Source organism: Diabrotica virgifera, chromosome 9 (assembly GCF_917563875.1).
Source record: "Diabrotica virgifera virgifera chromosome 9, PGI_DIABVI_V3a".
In the NCBI taxonomy this organism is placed as follows: Eukaryota; Metazoa; Arthropoda; class Insecta; order Coleoptera; family Chrysomelidae; genus Diabrotica; species Diabrotica virgifera.
In genome coordinates, this window is record NC_065451.1 from 159,188,112 (window position 1) to 159,208,995 (window position 20,884).

General features: G+C 33.1%; 1 protein-coding gene across 1 annotated transcript in view; it reads right to left on the minus strand.

Moving 5' to 3' along the window:
* The window catches only part of LOC126892659 (nose resistant to fluoxetine protein 6-like), a 187,276-nt gene extending 172,100 nt beyond the window's left edge, over window positions 1-15,176 (minus strand). The window contains exons 1-3 of the mRNA XM_050662301.1: window positions 14,916-15,176; window positions 3,770-3,915; window positions 2,532-2,770 (exon numbers count right to left, since the gene is read on the minus strand). Of these exons, the coding sequence (XP_050518258.1) occupies window positions 2,532-2,770; window positions 3,770-3,915; window positions 14,916-14,988 (458 nt within the window). The 5' untranslated portion in view covers window positions 14,989-15,176. The remainder of the gene's footprint in view (window positions 1-2,531; window positions 2,771-3,769; window positions 3,916-14,915) is intronic.
* Window positions 15,177-20,884: the final 5,708 nt, after the last annotated feature.

A 20,884-nucleotide genomic window follows, 5' to 3' on the forward strand; every position in this document is an offset into this window, starting at 1 on the left:
ACTTCGCTCGCAAAGATATACACAAGGGTACCTGGAAGTCCCCAGATGGACTGACAGTAAATATGATAGATCATGTCATTGTAGACTCGAGACACCAATCGAATATAATAAACGTCCGCACCAGAAGACGGGCAAAGTAGAGTAAGGGCTAGAATTTCAAACATCAAAAAGGAAAGAGGCTCTAAACATGAACGATATAAGGTAGAAGGACTCAAAGAAACAAACAAAAATAAAAGAGTATAAAGAAAAGATAAGCATCAAACTAGAAAACAGACCAAAACATGAAAACCCAAATAAGGAGTGGGAAGAGTGCAGAGAAATCATAAAAGAGACAGCTAAAGAAGTATTAGGCATAGAAGGTAAAGAAAGAACAAGAACGAATGACTGGTTTGACGAAGAATGTCAGATTATAACACACAGCAAAAACAGAGCATATTTACTGATGCAACAGGGGCACAGAACCCGACAAGCAGAGGAATAATATAAACAACTACGCAAAAAAGAAAAGAAAACTCACCAAAGAAAAAAGAGAGAATATATGAACAAAGAACTTCAAGAACTGCAAGAACTAAGTAGATCGACAGAGACAAGAAAATTTTATCAGAAACTGAACAAAAGCAGAAAAGACTTCAAACCGAGAACGACGATGTGTAGAGATAAGGAAGGTAATATATTGACAGAACAGCAAGAGATACTAAGAAGATGGACAGAACATTTTACAGAAAAGCTTGAAGGAGATGGGAGTGAGACGAACCCTGATAAACCATTAAACCAAGCAGACAACAGAGAAAAGAGTCCACCAACAATAGCCGAGATTAGAACAGCAGTATACAAATTAAAGAACAATAAATCACCGGGATCGGATCAAGTAGCATCGGAATTACTGAAGGAAGGAGGAGACGCACTACAGAAAACAATACATGAATTGATAACAAAGATATGGTCAAATAAACAGCTACCAGCGGAGTGGAATAGTGGTATTATTGTACCATTACATAAAAAAGGGAATCAGCTAGAATGTGAAAACTACCGTGGAATCACGCTACTGAATGCAGCATACAAAATAATGTCCAACGTCATTTATGAAAGACTTAGACCACACGCTGAAAAAATAGTTGGCAGGTACCAAAGTGGCTTCTGTAGACAGAAGTCAACAATAGACCAGATATTTGTTCTGCGACAGATCGTCGAAAAAACAAGTGAACATAACATCGACACATATCATCTCTTCATAGACTTCGAAAGCGCATATGACAATATAAACCGAGAATTCTTAATAAAAGCAATGAAAGAATTTAATATACCAACACAACTAATAGAACTGATAAAAGAATCTCTAAAAGTAGAAAGTAAAATCCGGATACAAAACGAACTAACGGAAACAATAGATGTGAAAAAGGGACTACGCCAGGGAGACGCTCTATCATGCATCTTGTTCAACATCGTACTCGAGAAAATAATGAGGGACACAACAGTCAATACTCGAGGAACAATAATTAATAAAAGCGTGCAAATACTAGCATTTGTAGATGATGTTTACATAATCGCAGGATCAAGAAGAGAAATGATAGAGGCATTCAATCAAATAGAACGAGCTTCATAAAATAGTGGCCTTAAAATCAACCAGAACGAAACAAAATATATGCAGGTAAGTAAAAACACAGAAATAAGGCAGCCACAAAATATAACAATAGGAGAATACAACATTGAGGGGGTAAAAAACTTTACATACTTGGGATCCCTAGTCACATCTGATAATAACGTAGCAGAGGAAGTGAAGAGGCGAATATTTATTGCCAATAAAAGTTACCATGGCTTAATTCGGCAACTAAGATCAGATAACGTCGCAAGGAAAACAAAATGGCAAATATACAAAACCTTAATAAGACCGGTACTCACATACGGCTCAGAAACCTAGACACTCACTAAAAGAGAGGAAACATTGCTAGTCACCTTTGAAAGAAAAATCTTGCGACACACATATAAGGGCACAAAATAAAATGGAATTTGGCGAAGAAGGTACAACCTTGAACTATACGAAATATACCAGGATCTGGATATCATAACATTCATTAAAATAGGACAGCTGCGTTGGATGGGACATGTAGAAAAAATGGAAGAAGGCGAAATACCAAACAAAATATTCAAACAGATGCCAGTCGGAAAAAGAACAAGAGGAAGACCGAAGCTGAGATATTTAGAACAAATAGAAAATGATATAAAAACCTTAAAAATAAAAAACTGGAGAAAAAAGCACGAAACAGATCAGAGTGGAGAAGAATCCTGGAACAGGCCAAGACCCAGAAAGGGCTGTCGAGCCAATGATGATGATGAACAACCCATGTACCAAGTGTGGGAGTCATATGTTGCCCTAAGGCTATATCCAAAGGAATTATATCCATCCTCTGGATTTTATTATGTATCCATATCCATTTATATAAGACAATTAGTCTATTTTTAAAAGGTTTTAACCTTAGTATTTTTGGGTGGCTAACGGACAAGGCATATGAAGAAGATTGCTGGATACTTACCCGACTAATATATCTATCCAGTCGACTGGGAATTTAGATTTGTTGGTGTCACATGTCAACTTTTTGACGGTTCCTCTAAATCCGTACTTAAGCATTTTGTTATCGTAACAATTATTTATTTCTTTCGTCAGCATACTACTGTCTTCAAACTTTTCAGTAACATTGGGACAACTAGTCGGAACACATATCCAGTGTCTCAAGTTATCATGCCTGTAATTATAATTGTCTTTTGATAATTCCTAAAATAAATAAATAATTGGATAAAAATGGGATAAATTAATAATTCAGTAGTAAACTTGATAGCAACTGGCAAAACAAACTATGTTCTGAAGAGGTGTTATGTCACTTAAAACAGGACAGACCAAGATTCTCTAGTCTTATACATAGTGTGACCAACTCCAATTTAGTCGAATTCGGGACAAGACTGAAAAAACTACCAAAAATTTGGGACTTTTCAATGAAAATCGGGCCATTTTTTTAAATATAAAACTTTAATAAATAAAAATTTAACTTTTATCATCATTTTATTGATTATTTAAAATTTTTATGTTGACAAAAATGTTTTTGATGGAATGGGTTGTACCTAATGATAATATCATTTTTGTTAGTTTTTGATGTTTCGACTTCCAATCTGGATGTTGTTCTCAAAAAACGAAAAATTAGAAAATCTACTAATGTTGGATTTCCATGTAAATTGAACCTTGGGATAAAATATAATGATCATTTTTTGATATTCATATTTTTAAATCGTCTTTTCAGAAGAAGATAATTAAAATACAGTCACCGGAAAAAGTCCAGAGTTTTTTTCGTCGAACTACATATAATACGACGATATAAAATGCATGCGTTTTGGATGTGGTATTGGTATAACAGTCTAGAAATTGTCGACTTTTTTTCGTCCAACCAATTCAATTTGATGTGAATTCTTAGAAGAATGATGTATTGAAAATTTCAAAATGGAATTTTACCAAAACGTTGAAAATTCGGATGGCCCGGAAGCCTTGTCCGGGACGCCGGGACACGACTTCGTAATTCGGGCCATGTCCCGGATTTTTCGGTCTAGTTGGTCACACTACTTATACAACACACTAAACGACGACTATACATTGGATCGAACATAAAATCAGTTCGACTCAGCGTACTGAGCTTAAAAGAACTCAAGACAATCAGCTAGTGGCTACCTAGTTCCCAAAGTATTGAGTTGGGAATAAAACGTTTTCCAAATTGTATAGACTTACTTGCATAGTTTTCCACAAGGCATTCTCATCATTTAGTGGTTCCAATTCGTATTCAAAAGAGCAGTACAGTGCCTCATCACCAAAAAGCATGCATTTATCAAAATTATCTTGATGAAATAAGTCTGGTAAAGAAGCATAATCTTTATCTAGAAAAAAAAAATAAACATGTACAGGTAAATAGAGTTAACAAAAACCCTCCAGGTCACTTTAACCGCATAAACAAACGTGTGTCATCTCTTCTCCTCACGGTTGCAGACAAATTGGTTTTAGTGTACAGTGTTTCAAATATTCGAAGCACTGTTTAAAATAATAATAATGTTTGTGTCTACTGACGAAATCTTAAATATTATCACAGTATTGTACCTGGAAATCTCCTGGAATATACGGATTCTTCTTCTTCAGGCGCAAATCCACTAATGGATGTTAGCGATCACATTCTCCATTAACTCTCTGTTTCTTGCAATGTGTATCATAGACTGTATGTCGTTAATCCCTGTCCATTGTCTTATGTGTCGAAGCCACGACATTTTCTTGCGACCTATTCCTCTCTTGGCTTCAATTTTACCCTCGATTATAAATTGAAGGAACTGGTATTTTTCGTTTCGCATGGTGTGACCCAGATACGCCGTTTTCCTTTCCTTGATGGTTTCGAAAGGTTGGCGTTCTTGGTTGATTCTCTTAAGAACATCTGCATTTGTGCCTTTCGCCGTCCACGATATCTTTAGGATACGGCGATAAAGCCACATTTCGAAGGCTTCTAAACTGAAGACTAAGTTTTCAATCTAATAGCACATAAAACCACATCAAAAAATTCTCACAATAAAACACTGAAAACTTTTGTTTTCTATACTTCCACAAAATTTATTATTTACAACTATGTGACTACAGCTGTTTCGGCAGAGTGCCTTTCTCAAGTGATATAATTTACAATGTGTTTGCCTTTTTAAGTCTCTAACTGAAGAGGTTGAGGAGTGGGGAGCTGTTTGTCTCGAGTTGGTCATTCAGAATTATATCTGCATTTTTCAGTTTATTAATTTCCATAGATTCTAAAAAAGATAGCTTAAGGCCTTTATTTTGGATATATGCAGAATTTGAAACTCTTCATTGAAAGAATGATTATGATCTAGAAGGTGAAGTGCGTATGTAGAAGTGTCTGTTTTTCTATTGTTGAAAGCCCTTTTGTGTTCTGCTATCCGTTTGTCAAAAGTTCTGCCAGTTTGACCGATGTACGTTTTCGGACAGTCACCACAAGTTAGTTTGTACACACCACACTGTAGTTGCTTTCTCTTTCCGCTTTTATTGTTCTTAATATATTTGCTTAATTTGTTGTTAGTTCTGAAAGCTGGTATTATTCCTTTCTTTTTTATATATCTAGCTATTTTTGTTGTTATCTTGCCAGTATATGTGAGAGAGCAGAAGGTACTGGGTTATTTCTGTGGTGGTGGATACACTAATTTCAGGGCTTTCTTATGGAGTTTTTGATTTAAAATTTTGTTAACTGTTTGTTCGTTATAGCCGTTGTTTACTGCTATTTGTTTAATGATGTTTAGTTCTATCTCGAAGTTATTTTTTGTCATGGGAATTTCTGTCAGTCTATGTATCATGCTATGGTAGGCTGCTAATTTGTGTTGTGTAGAATGGGTTGATGAATTGTATATGGTGGTGTCAGTATGGGTAGGTTTATGATATACGGAGAACTCATGTTTGTTGTGTAGTCTGGTCATTGTTACATCTAGAAAGTTTATGGACTTATTCTGTTCTGTTTCTATTGTAAACTCAATATTACTATGAAGTGAATTAATGTATGATAGAAATCAAGTTGTCTGTTAGTTCCTGTAAAGCATACTAGTATATCATCCACGTATCTACACCAATATAGGAACTGTTTAAATACCGGAAGTTTAGAGATTGTTGTTTCAAGTTCATAACATATTTCAGGTTCATAAATATATCTAATATAGTCCTTTTCATGACCATTTTTCAGTGCGTAACAGTTTTTCGATTTCTCTCTAACGCATTAAATTGTATGTGACAGAAAAAAACGCACGTCGCTGATTACAGACATTTATAACATTTATTCTAGTTATTCTAGTTGTCGGTAGATGGCGCCATAATCAAAAAAGAATTATTTATTAAATAAAATAATAATATTATCAATATAATCTGTGCAATTTATAAGACTATACAAATCAAAGAAAATACCATTTTATAAATGCAATAGACACAAAATTGATTTGTTTTTATTCCAAATTGAAAATAAAATGTGACAACTGTCAGATTTAACTAAAATGTCATGTTAGAATAAATGTCATAAATGTGTATTATCCAGAGATATGTAAAGTGAATAGATCTGGCTAGGGATATGCCACTCAATGCATCGGGGTGTAACTCCGATATCAAGTACGGTGGTCTAGCTATCTTTGTCTGTCGTGCGAGTGTAAGCGTATCTACCAAGAGGTGGAAGTAATGGAACGACAGTTACACAGAGGCGGCAGCCATCATATGCTAGAGAGAGAAAGTTAAGCGCCGGTAGAGAGAGATAGATAGACCACCGACCCGAACTGCTCCGCGTTACGCTATTTTTCCGAGTTGGCCAAATCTATGTGTATAAGATCTTTGGTATTATCACGGACTTGCCTTTTTTTCTATAATTTGTAACGCACTGAAAAATGGTCATGAAAAGGAGAATAGTAATGGGCTTAGAGGATTACCCATAATAAGTCCTGCACTGTTGTTTGTGTATATTTGATTATTGAATTCAAAATAGTCTTGATTTATGCAAATTTCAAGAAAGTGTAAAATTTCAGATGCAATAATAATATGTATACAACGTAGATATAAACCAACAGGAAAAAAATTAGAGAACTAGAGAATTCACAAATATAATTTTTTTATTTCCAACAATTTTGTTTTTAGATAATTTGGGTCATTCTGAGCAAAAAAGGTCTCCTGTCATTTTTCTCTAACATTGACTGTTGTCGAGTTATACTCGATTAAAAATGTGAAAAATGCGAAAATGGCCATTTTTAAGGCTTCATAACTCGATTAAAAATGATTTTTATGAAATTCAAAAAGTTACAAAATCAAGATTCAACGTCCTGAAGAGATTTTTGTCACTATTTTATTACAAAGCTGTTATTTTTAGTTATTAACAATTAGCGGTATAGTCCAACTGTATCGTCGCCCCCGTTAGCGGAACTATTTCGATTCGATTTTTTTGCACAAACTTACTCAAAAAGAGGTCTTTATAATATATCCACAGGGTGCCGGGCGGTGCCGTGGTCGAAAAATTTTTTAAACAATTTTTTTTAAACAAATTCACAAAAATAATTTTTTCATTTCCCACAATTTTTTTTAGATAATTTGGATCATTGTGAGTAAAAAAGGTATTTGTTCATTTTTCTCTAAACTTGACTGTTGTCGAGTTATACGTGATTAAAAATTTGAAAAATGCGAAAATGGCCATTTTCAAGGCTTCATAACTCGATTAAAAATTATTATTATGAAATTAGGAAAGTGACAAGGTCAAGACTCAAATACCTTCTTCAGCGTCCTGAAGAGATTTTTGTCATTATTTTATTACAAAGCTGTTATTTTTAGTTATTAACAATTAGCGGTATAGTCCAGTGGCGTGCTGGCCATGTAAATGAATCGGTGCAATCACCGAGAGGCTGCGGCCTCTTGAGGCCGGTCAAAAAGGATTTTTTCCCAAAAAATTTTAGATGTAACAAACATTTTTTTTTTTAATTTCTAATCGAATGATATTAAGAAAATATTTCAAAAACATTTTGTTTTTTGAATGTCACTGATATGATATCTTTAGAAACAAGGAACATAGATGGTTTTATTCTTCAACATGTGTTTTAACTGAAACAAAAGTTTGAGACACCCTGTAGGAAGGAAAACGTACAAAGGTGGGTATATATCAAAGTTATGTTGTAGTCCCATATTTTGTGAACATTTTATTTTAGTTTCTCTCATATCTTTAATAACAAAGAAACTAGACGGTTTTACTCTTTAATATGTGTTTTAACTGATGACATGCGATACGTGAGGAGATTATGTCTTATCATACACTAAGATGAAATTATTTTCTATATATAGTGCGAAAGGAACAAAGTGTTCAAATAAATACCTCTCGCTATTTAAAGAACCTCCACGTATACACCAAATCCGTACTCACTCTCAAGGAAAGTCCACGCCAAAACATCACAGAGCCTCTATTAAACAATCTCGTCTCTCTTATGTTGCGCTGTACATACCGCTCACTTGGTGGACAAATATATCTTAAGGTTTCGACCAGAATTGTTAACGTTATATGCCTCTCTGTTTTTAAAGGTTTGTTAGCCGTTATTTTTTATTGTTAATTTAGTTTTGTTTCGGATAAAACATGTCATGTTAAAGAATTAAACCGTCCATTTTCTATGTTTCTAAAGATATCAGGGACATTCAAAAAACAAAATGTTCACAAAACATAAGACTACAATACGATTTCTATGTACATATATCAACACTTATACCTTGTCCTCCCTACAGGGTGTCTCAAATTTAACATCAGAAAAACATATCTTTTCCTCTACCCGGCATAAGTTCAAAAAAGAAGTTTGAGTAAACCTTTGCTCAACTGGGTAAATACCAAAGAAAAAACTAAAATTGTAAAAAAATAGCGGAATACGTTAATCTGTACACGAAAAAATCAACTATGAAAATGAGCATAATTTTAGGTAATGCATAACTTTTGAAACTATGTATATTTTATTATGTGATATGTGATGATATGTGATATTATTATGATAATATTTATTATTTGTAAGATTGCTTATTCCTAAATAAAAAATATTTAAAATAAAATAAAAAATTTAAAAAAATGTCATTGAATTCAAAGTCTTATGTTTGATTTAAAAATAATTGATATTTTTTAGTGTAGGAAACAGAGGTTGAACCTTGCAAAATGGACACAAGTCCGATTTTATTTTTTTTCTGGCATATCAAGGGTTGCTTATTATAAGACTAACTTTTTCTGAAAAAATTTCGCCCCGGAACCCCCCTCTTCGCCCCTTTAAAGGGGGTAATTTATGGTTTTTGCAGAACGTAGCCCTTCCTGTACTTTTTACAAAAAATTTCTTTTAAAGAAATATGAAGAGGACTATATTTTCTACGATTTATTTCCGACAGCATCTCTCTATCATCCACCGTTTAGCAAGGGTGGCGCCCCAAATTTGACAAGTTTTTAAAAAAGACGTTTTTAAAAAATATATATTTTTCCCTAACTGTAACGGAAATTAAAAAGAAATGCTGCGGAGATTATTCACAAATAGATAATTGATTTTTTGGTATAGGTTTCACTTAAGGGTAATTGCCCTTTTTTTAATTACAGTGTGTTACATTTTAAAAAACCCCTTTTTATACCATCTGAACCGTTTATGCTAGAGTAAAAAGACTTTCAGCCATTACCCATGTACTGGTGTTATTTACAAATTTGTATAATGCACCCCCATTTTTTTCCCGGAACCACCCAAAAAAAAAGAAGAATTAATAAATAAAGTGATTTTCTTGGAATCCTTCACACACAATGCCCTTCATTAATATGCTTCATATATCATTTTGTGCAAGTTATTATTACCCATGCATGGACACTAAAAGCGATTTCCTAGTGCAACCCCTGTAGCCAAAAACAATAAATAAAATGGGGGGTTGAAAATTTTTTTTTGTTTTTTGCTTTTTGATTCTTATGAGCATATGCTTCATCAATAGTGCTTTTCAAAAATATATATGGTTATTGCAACATCCCTGCGCAAACCACCCCTATCCTTGAAAATATACTGCAGAAACTACCCCTATACCTTATCCAGCATGTTTTTACGATTTTCTCATTACCTATTCATTTTTTTTAAACAAAACTTATACAAGGTTACAGACCACTATTTACTCTAAAAATTAGGTCCTATTAATTTTTTTCGTTTAAGCAACCGTTACGGCACAGTGGCGCCGTAAACCTCATATATGCTTTGACGGGCTCCAGTTTTTGTTTATTTTTTCGTCATCTGTTTGTTTTATTGATAAAGTACTTATGTAAAATAAAACAACACAGTGTAACCTACAAATCATGACCTATGCACATTTTACATTCTTTGATCCACAAAACTACAGTGGTGGCCCAAAATAAATTTTTTCATATTTTCGCAACCTACACGCATTTTATTGCGTTAATGCTACGTTAATAGCACAATATTCACCCCTAAGTGGTCGCTAAGCAGTGGCGGATCCAGGGAGGAGTGATGGGGGCGATCACCCCCACCCCTCTCAAACCAAGTGATATTATATTTGAAGATTATAAAAATATTCGTTTATTTTTATAGAAATACTTATATTATATTAATATTATTTTTATAAGAATGACTCTTTATGCTTTAGCGACAGTGGCGGATCCAGCATCGTTAAGAGGGGGGTGCCAATTGGTTAAATTTCTATAAAAATAAATGAATATTTTTATAATCTTTGAATATAATATCACTTGGTTTGAGAGGGGGGGAGGTGATCACCCCCATCACCCCTCCCTGGATCCTCCACTGCGTAGCGACCACCTAAGGGTAAATATTGTGCTGTTAAGGTAGCATTAATGCAATAAAATGCATGTAGGTGGCGAAAATATGCAAAAATTTATTTTGGGCCACCACTGTGGCTTTGGGGAGCAAAGAATGTAAAATGTGCATAAGTAATAATTTGTAGGTTACACTGTGTTGTTTTATTTTGCATAAGTACTTTATCAATAAAACGAACAGATGACCAAAAAAAAAACAAAAACTGGAGCCCGCCAAAGCATATATGAGGTTTACGGCGCCACTGTGCCGTAACGGTTGCTTATACGAAAAAATGAATACGACATAATTTTTAGAGTAAATAGTGGTCTTTAACCTTGTATAAGTTTTGTTTAAAAAGAATACATAGGTAATGAGAAAATCGTAAAAACATGCTCGCCAAGGGATAGGGGTAGTTTCTGCAGTATATTTTCAAGGATAGGGGTGGTTTTCTCAGAGATGTTGCAATAACCATATATATTTTTGAAAAGCACTATTGATGAAGCATATGCCCATATGGATCAAAAAGCAAAAAACAAAAAAAATTTTCAACCCCCCATTTTATTTATTTATTTTTTGCTTCAGGGGTTGCATTAGGAAATTGCTTTTGGTGTCCATGCATGGGTAATAATAACGTCCACAAAATGATGTATGAAGCATATTAATAAAGGGCATTGTGTGTGAAGGATTCCAAGAAAATCAATTTATTTATTAATTCTTCTTTTTTTGGGGTGGTTCCGGGGAAAAAATGGGGGTGCATTATACAAATTTGTAAATAACACCAGTACATGGGTAATCGCTGAAAGTCTTTTTACTCTAGCATAAACGGTTCAGATGGTATAAAAAGAGGTTTTTTAAAATGTAACACCCTGCAATTAAAAAAAAGGCAATTACCCTTAAGTAAAACCTATACCAAAAAATCAGTCAATTATTTGTGAATAATTACCGCAGGATTTCTTCTTAATTTCCGTTACAGTTAGGGAAAAATATATATTTTTTAAAAACATCTTTTTTAAAAACTTGTCAACTTTAGGGCGCCACCCCCGCTAAATGGTGGATGATAGAGAGATGGTGTTGGAAATAAATCGTAGAAAATATAGTCCTCTTCATATTTCTATAAAAGAAATTTTTTGTAAAAGTTACAGGAAGGGCTACGTTCCGCAAAAACCACAAATTACCCCCTTTAAAGGGGTGAAAAGGGAGGTTCCGGGGCGAAATTTTTTCAGAAAAAGTTAGTCTTATAATAAGCACCCCTTGATATACCAGAAAAAAAATAAAACCGGACTTGTGTCCATTTTGCAAGGTTCAACCTTTGTTTCCTACACTATTTGTATTTTTGTTTTATAAATAACGAATAAAAATCCTGATAATAGAAGGTAAAATGAGGATGGGAGGCCGCTTTTCTATAAAATCGCCGGGCCGCTCGAAAAGTTCCAGCGCGCCACTGGTATAGTCCAACTGTATCGTCGCCCCCGTTAGCGGAACTATTTCGATTAGATTATTTTGCACAAACTTACTCAAAAAAAGGTCTTTATAACATATCCACAGGGTACCGGGAGGTGCCGTGGTCGAAAAATTTTTTAAACAATTTTTCGACCACCGGCCGTCACTCTGTGGATATGTTATAAGGACCTATTTTTGAGTAAGTTTGTGCAAAAAAATCTAATCGAAATAGTTCCGCTAACAGGGGCGACGATACAGTTGGACTATACCGCTAATTGTTAATAACTAAAAATAACAGCTTTGTAATAAAATAATGACAAAAATCTCATCAGGACGCTGAAGAAGGTATTTCAATCTTGATTTTGTCACTTTTTGAATTTCATAATAATCATTTTTAATCGAGTTATGAAGCCTTCAAATGGCCATTTTCGCATTTTTCAAATTTTTAATCGCATATAACTCGACAACAATCAATTTTAGAGAAAAATTACAAGATACCTTTTTTGCTCAGAATGACCCAAGTTATCTAAAAAAAATATGAAATAAAAAAATTATTTTTGTGAATTTGTTTAAAAAAAAATGGTTTAAAAAATTTTTCGACCACGGCACCGCCCGGTACCCTGTGGATATGTTATTAGGACCTCTTTTTGAGTAAGTTGGTGCAAAACAATCCAATCGAAATAGTTCCGTTAACGGGGTCGACGATACAGTTGGACTATGGCGCTAATTGTTAATAACTAAAAATAACAGCTTTGTAATAAATTAATGACGAAAATCTCTTCAGAACGCTGAAGAAGGTATTTGAATCTTGATTTTGTCACTTTTTGAATTTCATAATAATCATTTTTGATCGAGTTATGAAGCTTTAAAAATGGCCATTTTCGCATTTTTCAAATTTTTAATCGCGTATAACTCGACAACAGTCAATTTTAGAAAAAAATGACCAGATACCTTTTTTGCTCAGAATGATCCAAATTATCTAAAAAAAATTGTTGGAAATAAAAAAATTATTTTTGTGAATTTGTTTAAAAAAAATTGTTTAAAAAATTTTTCGACCACGGCACCGCCCGGCACCCTGTGGATATGTTATAAGGACCTCTTTTTGAGTAAGTTTGTGCAAAAAAATCGAATCGGAATAATTGCGCTAGCGGGGGCGACGATACTGCCCGGTCTAATAGAATATTTGGAGAATACGAACAAACAGGGCCGTGCCGTGCTATGATGCGGCAAGGCAGTCGCATCAGGCGGCATCACAAGGGGGGCGGCATAATCAGTATAATAAAATAAATTGTCAGATTTTGTAAAAATGTCAGAAACTATAGAAAATAGAAAGGTTCCAGACAATAATAGATATATGACTAATAACAAAATGAAAATTTAATGAAATTGCAGAAAATCTTAATATAAGTTCTGAATTTCCAGCTGGAAATGATATTCCAGCCAGGTGAAAAAAGCATTTCTTTGATTACGAAAAATCCGTGGACTAGCTCTTATTAGATGAAGCTAAAGGACACCGCACACATCTTATGGAAAATATACCTAATGTCATTCAAATGAAATAAAATTTACACGAATATATTCGTCCCGAATTTACGATAATTTCTTATCATTACGCCAACTCTGTATTTTGAATAACAAGAGCGTAAATTGATAAAATAAATCTAAAATAAAATGGGAATTTACGTCTGTCAAAGAGAGAAAAAAGATTTTGTAATTCGCTTACTCCATAAATCTTTCTGGGGGATTAAGGCAGAGGCTATTAATATTGATAATAAAGTAGGTATAATTTGGTTAGTTGTACCGCGTCTAGTCGGCTTAATCTAATGGTGAATAGACTGTTTGCAATAGCCGCTAGACTAATATTATTTATGAATGCCAGTTTTATGGACTTCAAAATTTGATATCGATAAACTTTAATTACAATTAACGCCCTAATTAAGCAAAATTCAGAGTTAACGCAATGATATCAAATGATTGAAATGTCGGGACGAATATATAGGGCTTTTCATCGATTGTCATTTGTTTCGAGCTTCTGTCATGTCTCACATAATATTAATATATCTACGCCATACGTCTTTGGTTTGTATCATTGTTATATACCAATAACGTATGACGTAGATATATTAATATTATGTGACACATGACAGAAGCTCGAAACAAATGACTGTGAATGAAAAGCCCTATTCATGTAAATTTTATTTCATTTGAATGACATTATATTTTCCATAAGATATGTGCTCTTTCCTTTAAAATTGTTCATCTATATTTTAGACATTTACGTTAATTCTTTGATTGATCCATTTTCCCTTTTAGAAACTCATAAGTAATAAATTTTTATGATATTTTTAAACTGAGGGAAATAGATAATAAAACACTAGAAAAATATTGTAAGTATGAATCTTAATTCAATACTTTCAATTTCAATTTCAAATACCTTTACCATGAAACCTTTAATTTCTTTATACCCAAATGTAGTTGTAACACAAAGAACACTCCCTGTCTTGGTAGCCAGTGGGAAAGAAGTTTTTCAAAATTAAAAATTATTAAAAAGTATTTACGAAGCCATAAGACAGATGAAACTAAAAGATTAGCACTAATTTCAATAAAGTTGTCACTAGCTGCTACACCTATCTCTATCCCCACTAGACTACACCAATCTGATTGACGAGTTTACCAAAATTAAAGTCAGAAGAGTAAAATTATAATTTTTGTAAATGTTACTTAAGTAAAAGTTATCGTTCACTTTGTGTAGTTTCATTTATTAAATATAAAAGTTAAGTTTAATAATATTTAAGGGGCGGCATTTCGAAGACTTGCATCATATTGAAAATATGTACCGCACGGTTCTGCGAACAAATAAAGAAATAATTAGGAAATATGGAAAACCTATAATTACAGCAAAAATAAGAGGCCAAATAGCCAGATGACGGCCCACATTATACGAATGCCTGAGAACCGAAATGATAAAACAAGACTAAAGAAGATAGAAATTAGGGATGTAGAAGAGGGAGTCCAAAGAAGAAATTATTGGAAGTTTTCAAAAAATTAATACTAAAAAAGTTTCACATTTATCATGAATTTCATTAAAAAAAGCAAATGTTAAATTTACTGAAGAGGTAACTTACCTGTAACCAACCCTTCAGTAGTAGAAAAAACTGTTACAAGAAATAAAAAAACTATGTTGAATAAAAAATTCATATTTCACTGATAGTATAGATATGTATTTACCTACTCTTTGCCCGACTGACTATTTCTTTAAATTTCATTTGACCGATTCATAGAAGAAAATGTTATCGGTTCTCACACTTAATTCAATTTGTCAGTAGTGACCTTATACTCAATAAAATTTTCATGTTAAATGAAAATTTATAGCATGTAAAATATATCAGTTTTGATTAACATTAAAACAACAAATTTGTTGTAACAAATTACGTGAATGTACGTAAATAAAATTGTGTAATTGATAAGTATAACTATGTTGAAAGTACTTTGATACCAAGTTAACATTTATACATCAAACAGGGCGGGATAGTTGTTAGGTAATTTGTACCTGGAATATCTGTAAAGTTACTCAATTTTCTATCTGTCGCCGGAGAAACGTCTGAAATCTTGGAAAATCACATAATGTCGATAATCAAAAAACACGAAATACAAAAGACGGTGGCTGCTTTCTGTTGTGATAACAAACTACCCTCTCTCATTGCGACAGTCTTCACAACAGAAAATTAAATGAATTTTTGGCTTTTGTGCTCGGACAATAATTAAATGAATTCCATAAAAACCATTCCAGTCTGCGGAAACTTATTCTGCGAAGCTCTTAGAGCAGCTAAAGATAGAGACCAATGGAGAAACATTGTTAGGAATATTGGAAGAAATCACGATCCTCAGTAATGGGGAAACGACAAGAAAGAGAGGTAAAAACCATTGAGTTTATGGAGAAGACTAACTTAACTGCGACAGATGTGGACATGGAGTTGACAAAGTTAAAAACCAATCGTCAAAACACCATGGAAAACAAAGGACATCGCACACATCTTATGGAAAATATAATGTCACTCAAATTCAATAAAATTTATACGAATAGATTCGTTTTAAATTAACGGTCAAATCTTATCATTGCGCCAACTCTTAATTATGATTAATTACGGCGCAAATTGCAATTAAAGTTTATCAAAATCATATTTTGGGAGTTCATAAAAATGTCAGTTACAATTACTATTACTCAGGGTGCTATTCAAAGCAGCTTAAACCCAGCGGGTCCTAAAAGCGGATTAGTGAAACTATTATACTTTCCTACTTCTCACCAAATATTTAATTATTACATAGGCGTTCGTTAAAAATTATCAATGGTGAGTGGTTCGCCTGTTTAAATGTTGTGGAATACTAATCAATTTTTTATTATTTATGTATGGTAAGTATACATAAAATCTGTAACTAATTTCGATTAAATAATGCATTCATTAGTGAGTGGTTCGTCTGTGTAAATGTTGTGCAATACTAATCATTTTTTATTATTTATGTATGGTAGGTATACATAAAATCTGTAACTAATTTCGATTAAATAATGCATTCATTTCCCCACCACCATTGAGGTAAAATGCAAGGCGCGTTTTCTTTTTGCATGGTTTCCCCATTAGGCCTAATCCGTGTTGTCATTAATTATTAAAAATATATATATATATATATATATATATATATATATATATATATATATATATATATATATATATATATATATTATATATATATATATATATATATATATATATATATATATATATATATATATATATATATATATATAAAAATTAAAAACCAAGTTGTGGTATTCAAAAAGTCAACAATTACTGATTCAAATGCACGTCTCTATTAGGAGCGTCTAAGACAGAATGTAATAACTGTGTTGATGGATACCTTACATTTGCGTCATGCCTTGCATACCCTAGATACCATAACACACTTGCAACATGAGCACAGCATCCAACAGTTCGTGCACAAGTTTTGCAAGTGCAGTAGTAGCCGTCGATTGGTATATTGTCACAGTCATTTTCTAGGTGGAGTGGTTGAAAAGCTATCCATAATTGATGTTTAGTCGCCTGACGAAATCTAGAGTAAATACGAGCTCTAAGAAGACCCTGTTCTTCTAAAAGTGCTTGAAATGTAAAATGTTCAATGTTTTCTCTCTGTAATTTATCTTGAATGTAACTGGGTGCAAGTTTTACTTGGTAGATTCCAATAGTCAAATCTCTTATCTGTTGTAACGACAAAATGGGAAATTCTGTTAAAATAAGTTCATCTAAATTCACCCATGCATCATCTTGAATACGTTGTAAGTCCAAACGGTCAACTTCAACACGAGCTTTTACGACATTTTCATATGCAGCCAATTCCTGCATTGTTTCTGACAATTCTGCAGTTGCACCTTGCATTTGAATAGGTGGAAAATATTTATTAATTAAACTGCACCCAATTTTTAAAAACATTCTAATATTAGGCACATGATGGACCGGTATTAATCCACAAAACAATTTAAAAATACTTTTTAAATGTCCATTCCGAGCTTCAACTATCCATCTTGTTTTAGTAATTAATCGCGCTTTATTAGCATCTTCAGTAGACAACTGTCTTTGTCCTCTTGATAGAAGTGGTGGCATATGACATTCTAGGCCTAAATAATTTAATAAATGAATAGAATCACGATAGCCTCTATCTACAATTACAATATCATTTGGTTGCAGCCAGTTACGCAAGTTATTTACTTCATCTTGTTCCTCATCTTCAAGGTGATGTTGTAAAATTGCAGCATCGTTATTTCTTGAATCAGAAAAATAGGGGCCTTGTACGTCCAAAATATATCCGTCAGGTCCGACTATTAAAACAGGTTTGATTAAATGATAACCCTTATGTAGACAGTAAGTTTGGCGAAGACTTCGAAAATTAGACGATTTGGGAACTTTGAGATAGGTTCCATCTATGTAAATAATGGCTTGAGGATTGTCAGGATTCGGATTGTACAAAGAGTTAGCAAAATCTGTAACATGGGTTCTAATAAATTGTTGGCGACCAATTGCTTCTAAACCCAGATTTTCTCTAACAAATCGTTGACAAAGACTTGTTTGTACGTACTGCAGTTATTGTCAGACTAACGTTGGATCTGCTAGAATATGAGCACAAAATTTTTAATAAATCGTCACTTAAATTGTATTTTAATTTCATAAGAAATGTAATTAAATCCTTTTTAGTAATAACTCTAGTTCTATCATAAACTACGACCTCATCGCAATAAGTATAAAGATCTTGAAAATTATTTTTGCTTAAGTTTGTCAATGCTTTGAAGTCGTCCTCTTGAATACCCGTGTCTGTCTCGAAACGATTAGTAGTATTTTCAATTGATGTCAGACGTAACGCTTGAAACCACTCTGAAACTTCTTTCGGACTTAAGTTAACATTACGCATATTACCACGCAAATTCTCTATTATAATATGATCTAACATACTGTCATCATTTATGTGATCACTGCAACATAAAGCACCCTTTCCTACAAAAATCTCTCGTTTCATGTAGATATCTACTCTAGCTTCTAATGACAAACGTTCAAGATTTCTAGCTCTATCACATACAAAACATAAATTATTTCTTTGTAATACACACTTGAATCTACAAGCATTCACATTATCATCATTACCTTGTTCAATTTCTTCAATGATGTATCTGTAGCAGTTTATGTGAATCACAATCCCAATATCAAAATTGGCTTCCGGTAGACTGTTGTTCATGCGGCGACCCAATGCAATCTCCTGAAATCTTGGTGGAAGATTATCTAAGTTCTCAACTCGACGAAAACCTCTAGCACGAACTCGAACATCACAAATAAAACACTGCATTTTCACTAATTAAAATAGTTAATAGTAGAACAACAGTTCGACAAAAACTAACCATTTGGCGGAACGTAACGACCCTTTATAATAATTACTAGTTTACAATAATTACCAGATAAAGTTGACTAGTGACAAAAACTTTTGATTCTTTCTAAAGCAAACGATTTGCCTAATTTTCTTTTAATTGATCGATAATGTTAAAACACAGTAGAATGCAATTTAAGTCGTAATTCAATAGTGTTAATTAAATAAAATTCTGTTAAATTCTCATTAGTGCGTTAAATACCCTTGTTTTACGGTGCGTCACTGGAAGTGCGTTGTCATTTATGATTTACAAGGTAAGAGGCTTAATAATCTTAAAAGATTTATGAAGTCCCGATAATTTGGATATCTTAAAATATTTTTTCTCTCTCTAACTTATGTACCTACCCATTTGATTTCAGATTAATTTATATCAATTCCTGCTCTTATTACTGAAAATTCAGAGTTGGCGCAATGATAATAAGTGACCGTTACATTGAAACGAATCTATTCATGTAAGTTTTATTGAATTTGAGTGACATTATATTTTCCATAAGATGTGTGCGATGTCCTTTCTTCCCCAAGCAACTAAACAACTCTTAAATAAATTGAAAGATTTCATAAATATCAAAAACTTCATGAGTGACGTTCACGCTTTTTATGAGCGCTGCATTTCGTATTTTAAATTGTTGGAAAAGAGCTTCGACAGAGCCGAATATTTTGAGTGGATCTGTTTGCTGATAAATATTTTATTGGGGGTTTTAATGGTAGGTACTAAAACAACACTTATAAGTTTTATTTTCCATAGTAAACAAGCAGACAATTCAATAATATCTCTTCAAAACTTGTATCAAACTCCCATTAAATATAAACAAAATGGTAGGTATATACTTTTATATGAGACAGGAAACATGTCATTACAAAATATTACGATATGTCGTCACAAGTGTTCGCGCGCTATTTCGATCGTTTGAAATAATTTAAATACACAGAAGATTTTAAATTTGTACTTCTAATAGACCGGGAGATATTATACAGAAGTTCAGCCACGATTTTTTAAGTCCTGCCTTTTACAATAGTGGAAGGGTAGACGAGGTACTTACAATTTGTGGAAATATCCACAAGTTTTCTGTGACATTTTCCTATAAAAATTAGATTTTCCCAAAAAATAAAAATAGGGTTTTGCGATGATATTCTGAGTTCTGCCATATCCGTAGAATGACAGGATACTATGGAATTTATGAAGAAAATTTTTTGGGCAGGATGGTTGCAAACGGGCTAACGGAGTATATATGTGTACAAACATGTAAGGAAAATAATAAAATTTTTATGATTTTCCGGGCCCTGCCAACTAAATAAATTAAACATATTTATTTCAAAATGATCAAAAAAAAATGTTGGCATGACGTCTCCTACTGTTTAATACTTTTCCCTAGGAAAATTATGCGCAAAATTTTTACCCTGATTCCGTCATTTTCTGAGTCCTGCTTTTGAAAAGTTATAATACTCAAATGCAATCAATACTTTTTCGGTACTCAGCAGGAAGGTTAAACGGTTCTTGTAAGACGGCAGGAGTCCTAGATTTGTAAGAAAATTCGTGAAAAATTCCACGATGTTCTGAGTCGTGCCATTTTGCATATGTTTCAAGAATCTTAATTTAAGTCTATTTACAAAGAGGCAGGATGGTTTTATAGTTATTTCGTATACAGGGTGGGGCATTAGTGTGACAAAGTCCAATCACTCGTTTGTCATAAGAGATACGAAAAAAAGTTATTTAGGTAAAACCTGGAGCAAACAGAGGATCATAATTTAAAAATATTTTCTAATATACAGGGCTACCCGTATAGACAGCGTGACATAAACTTACGTTTTTTTTAATGGAACACCCTGTATATAATTTTAAGATTCCTAAGATAATTTTAAGACAATTTAACACAATTCACATAATCCAAAAATGTTTCCTAGGGGAACTAGAGCTCTGTGAAGATGACGCCTTGTAATTTGATTTTTTTTTTCATCTCAAGCACGCTTCCATTTCGATAGACAAAAACTGGTCCGCCTTTTTATCTTCCAGAGATAAATCAATTCCATCAATTGCGAATCTCTAGTACCGGTCATAGGAGTCCGTTTTAGGTAGGGCAACGGTTATTTTATCGCATAACTCTTTTGTCTTTAGCTTTTAAGCATTTTTGAC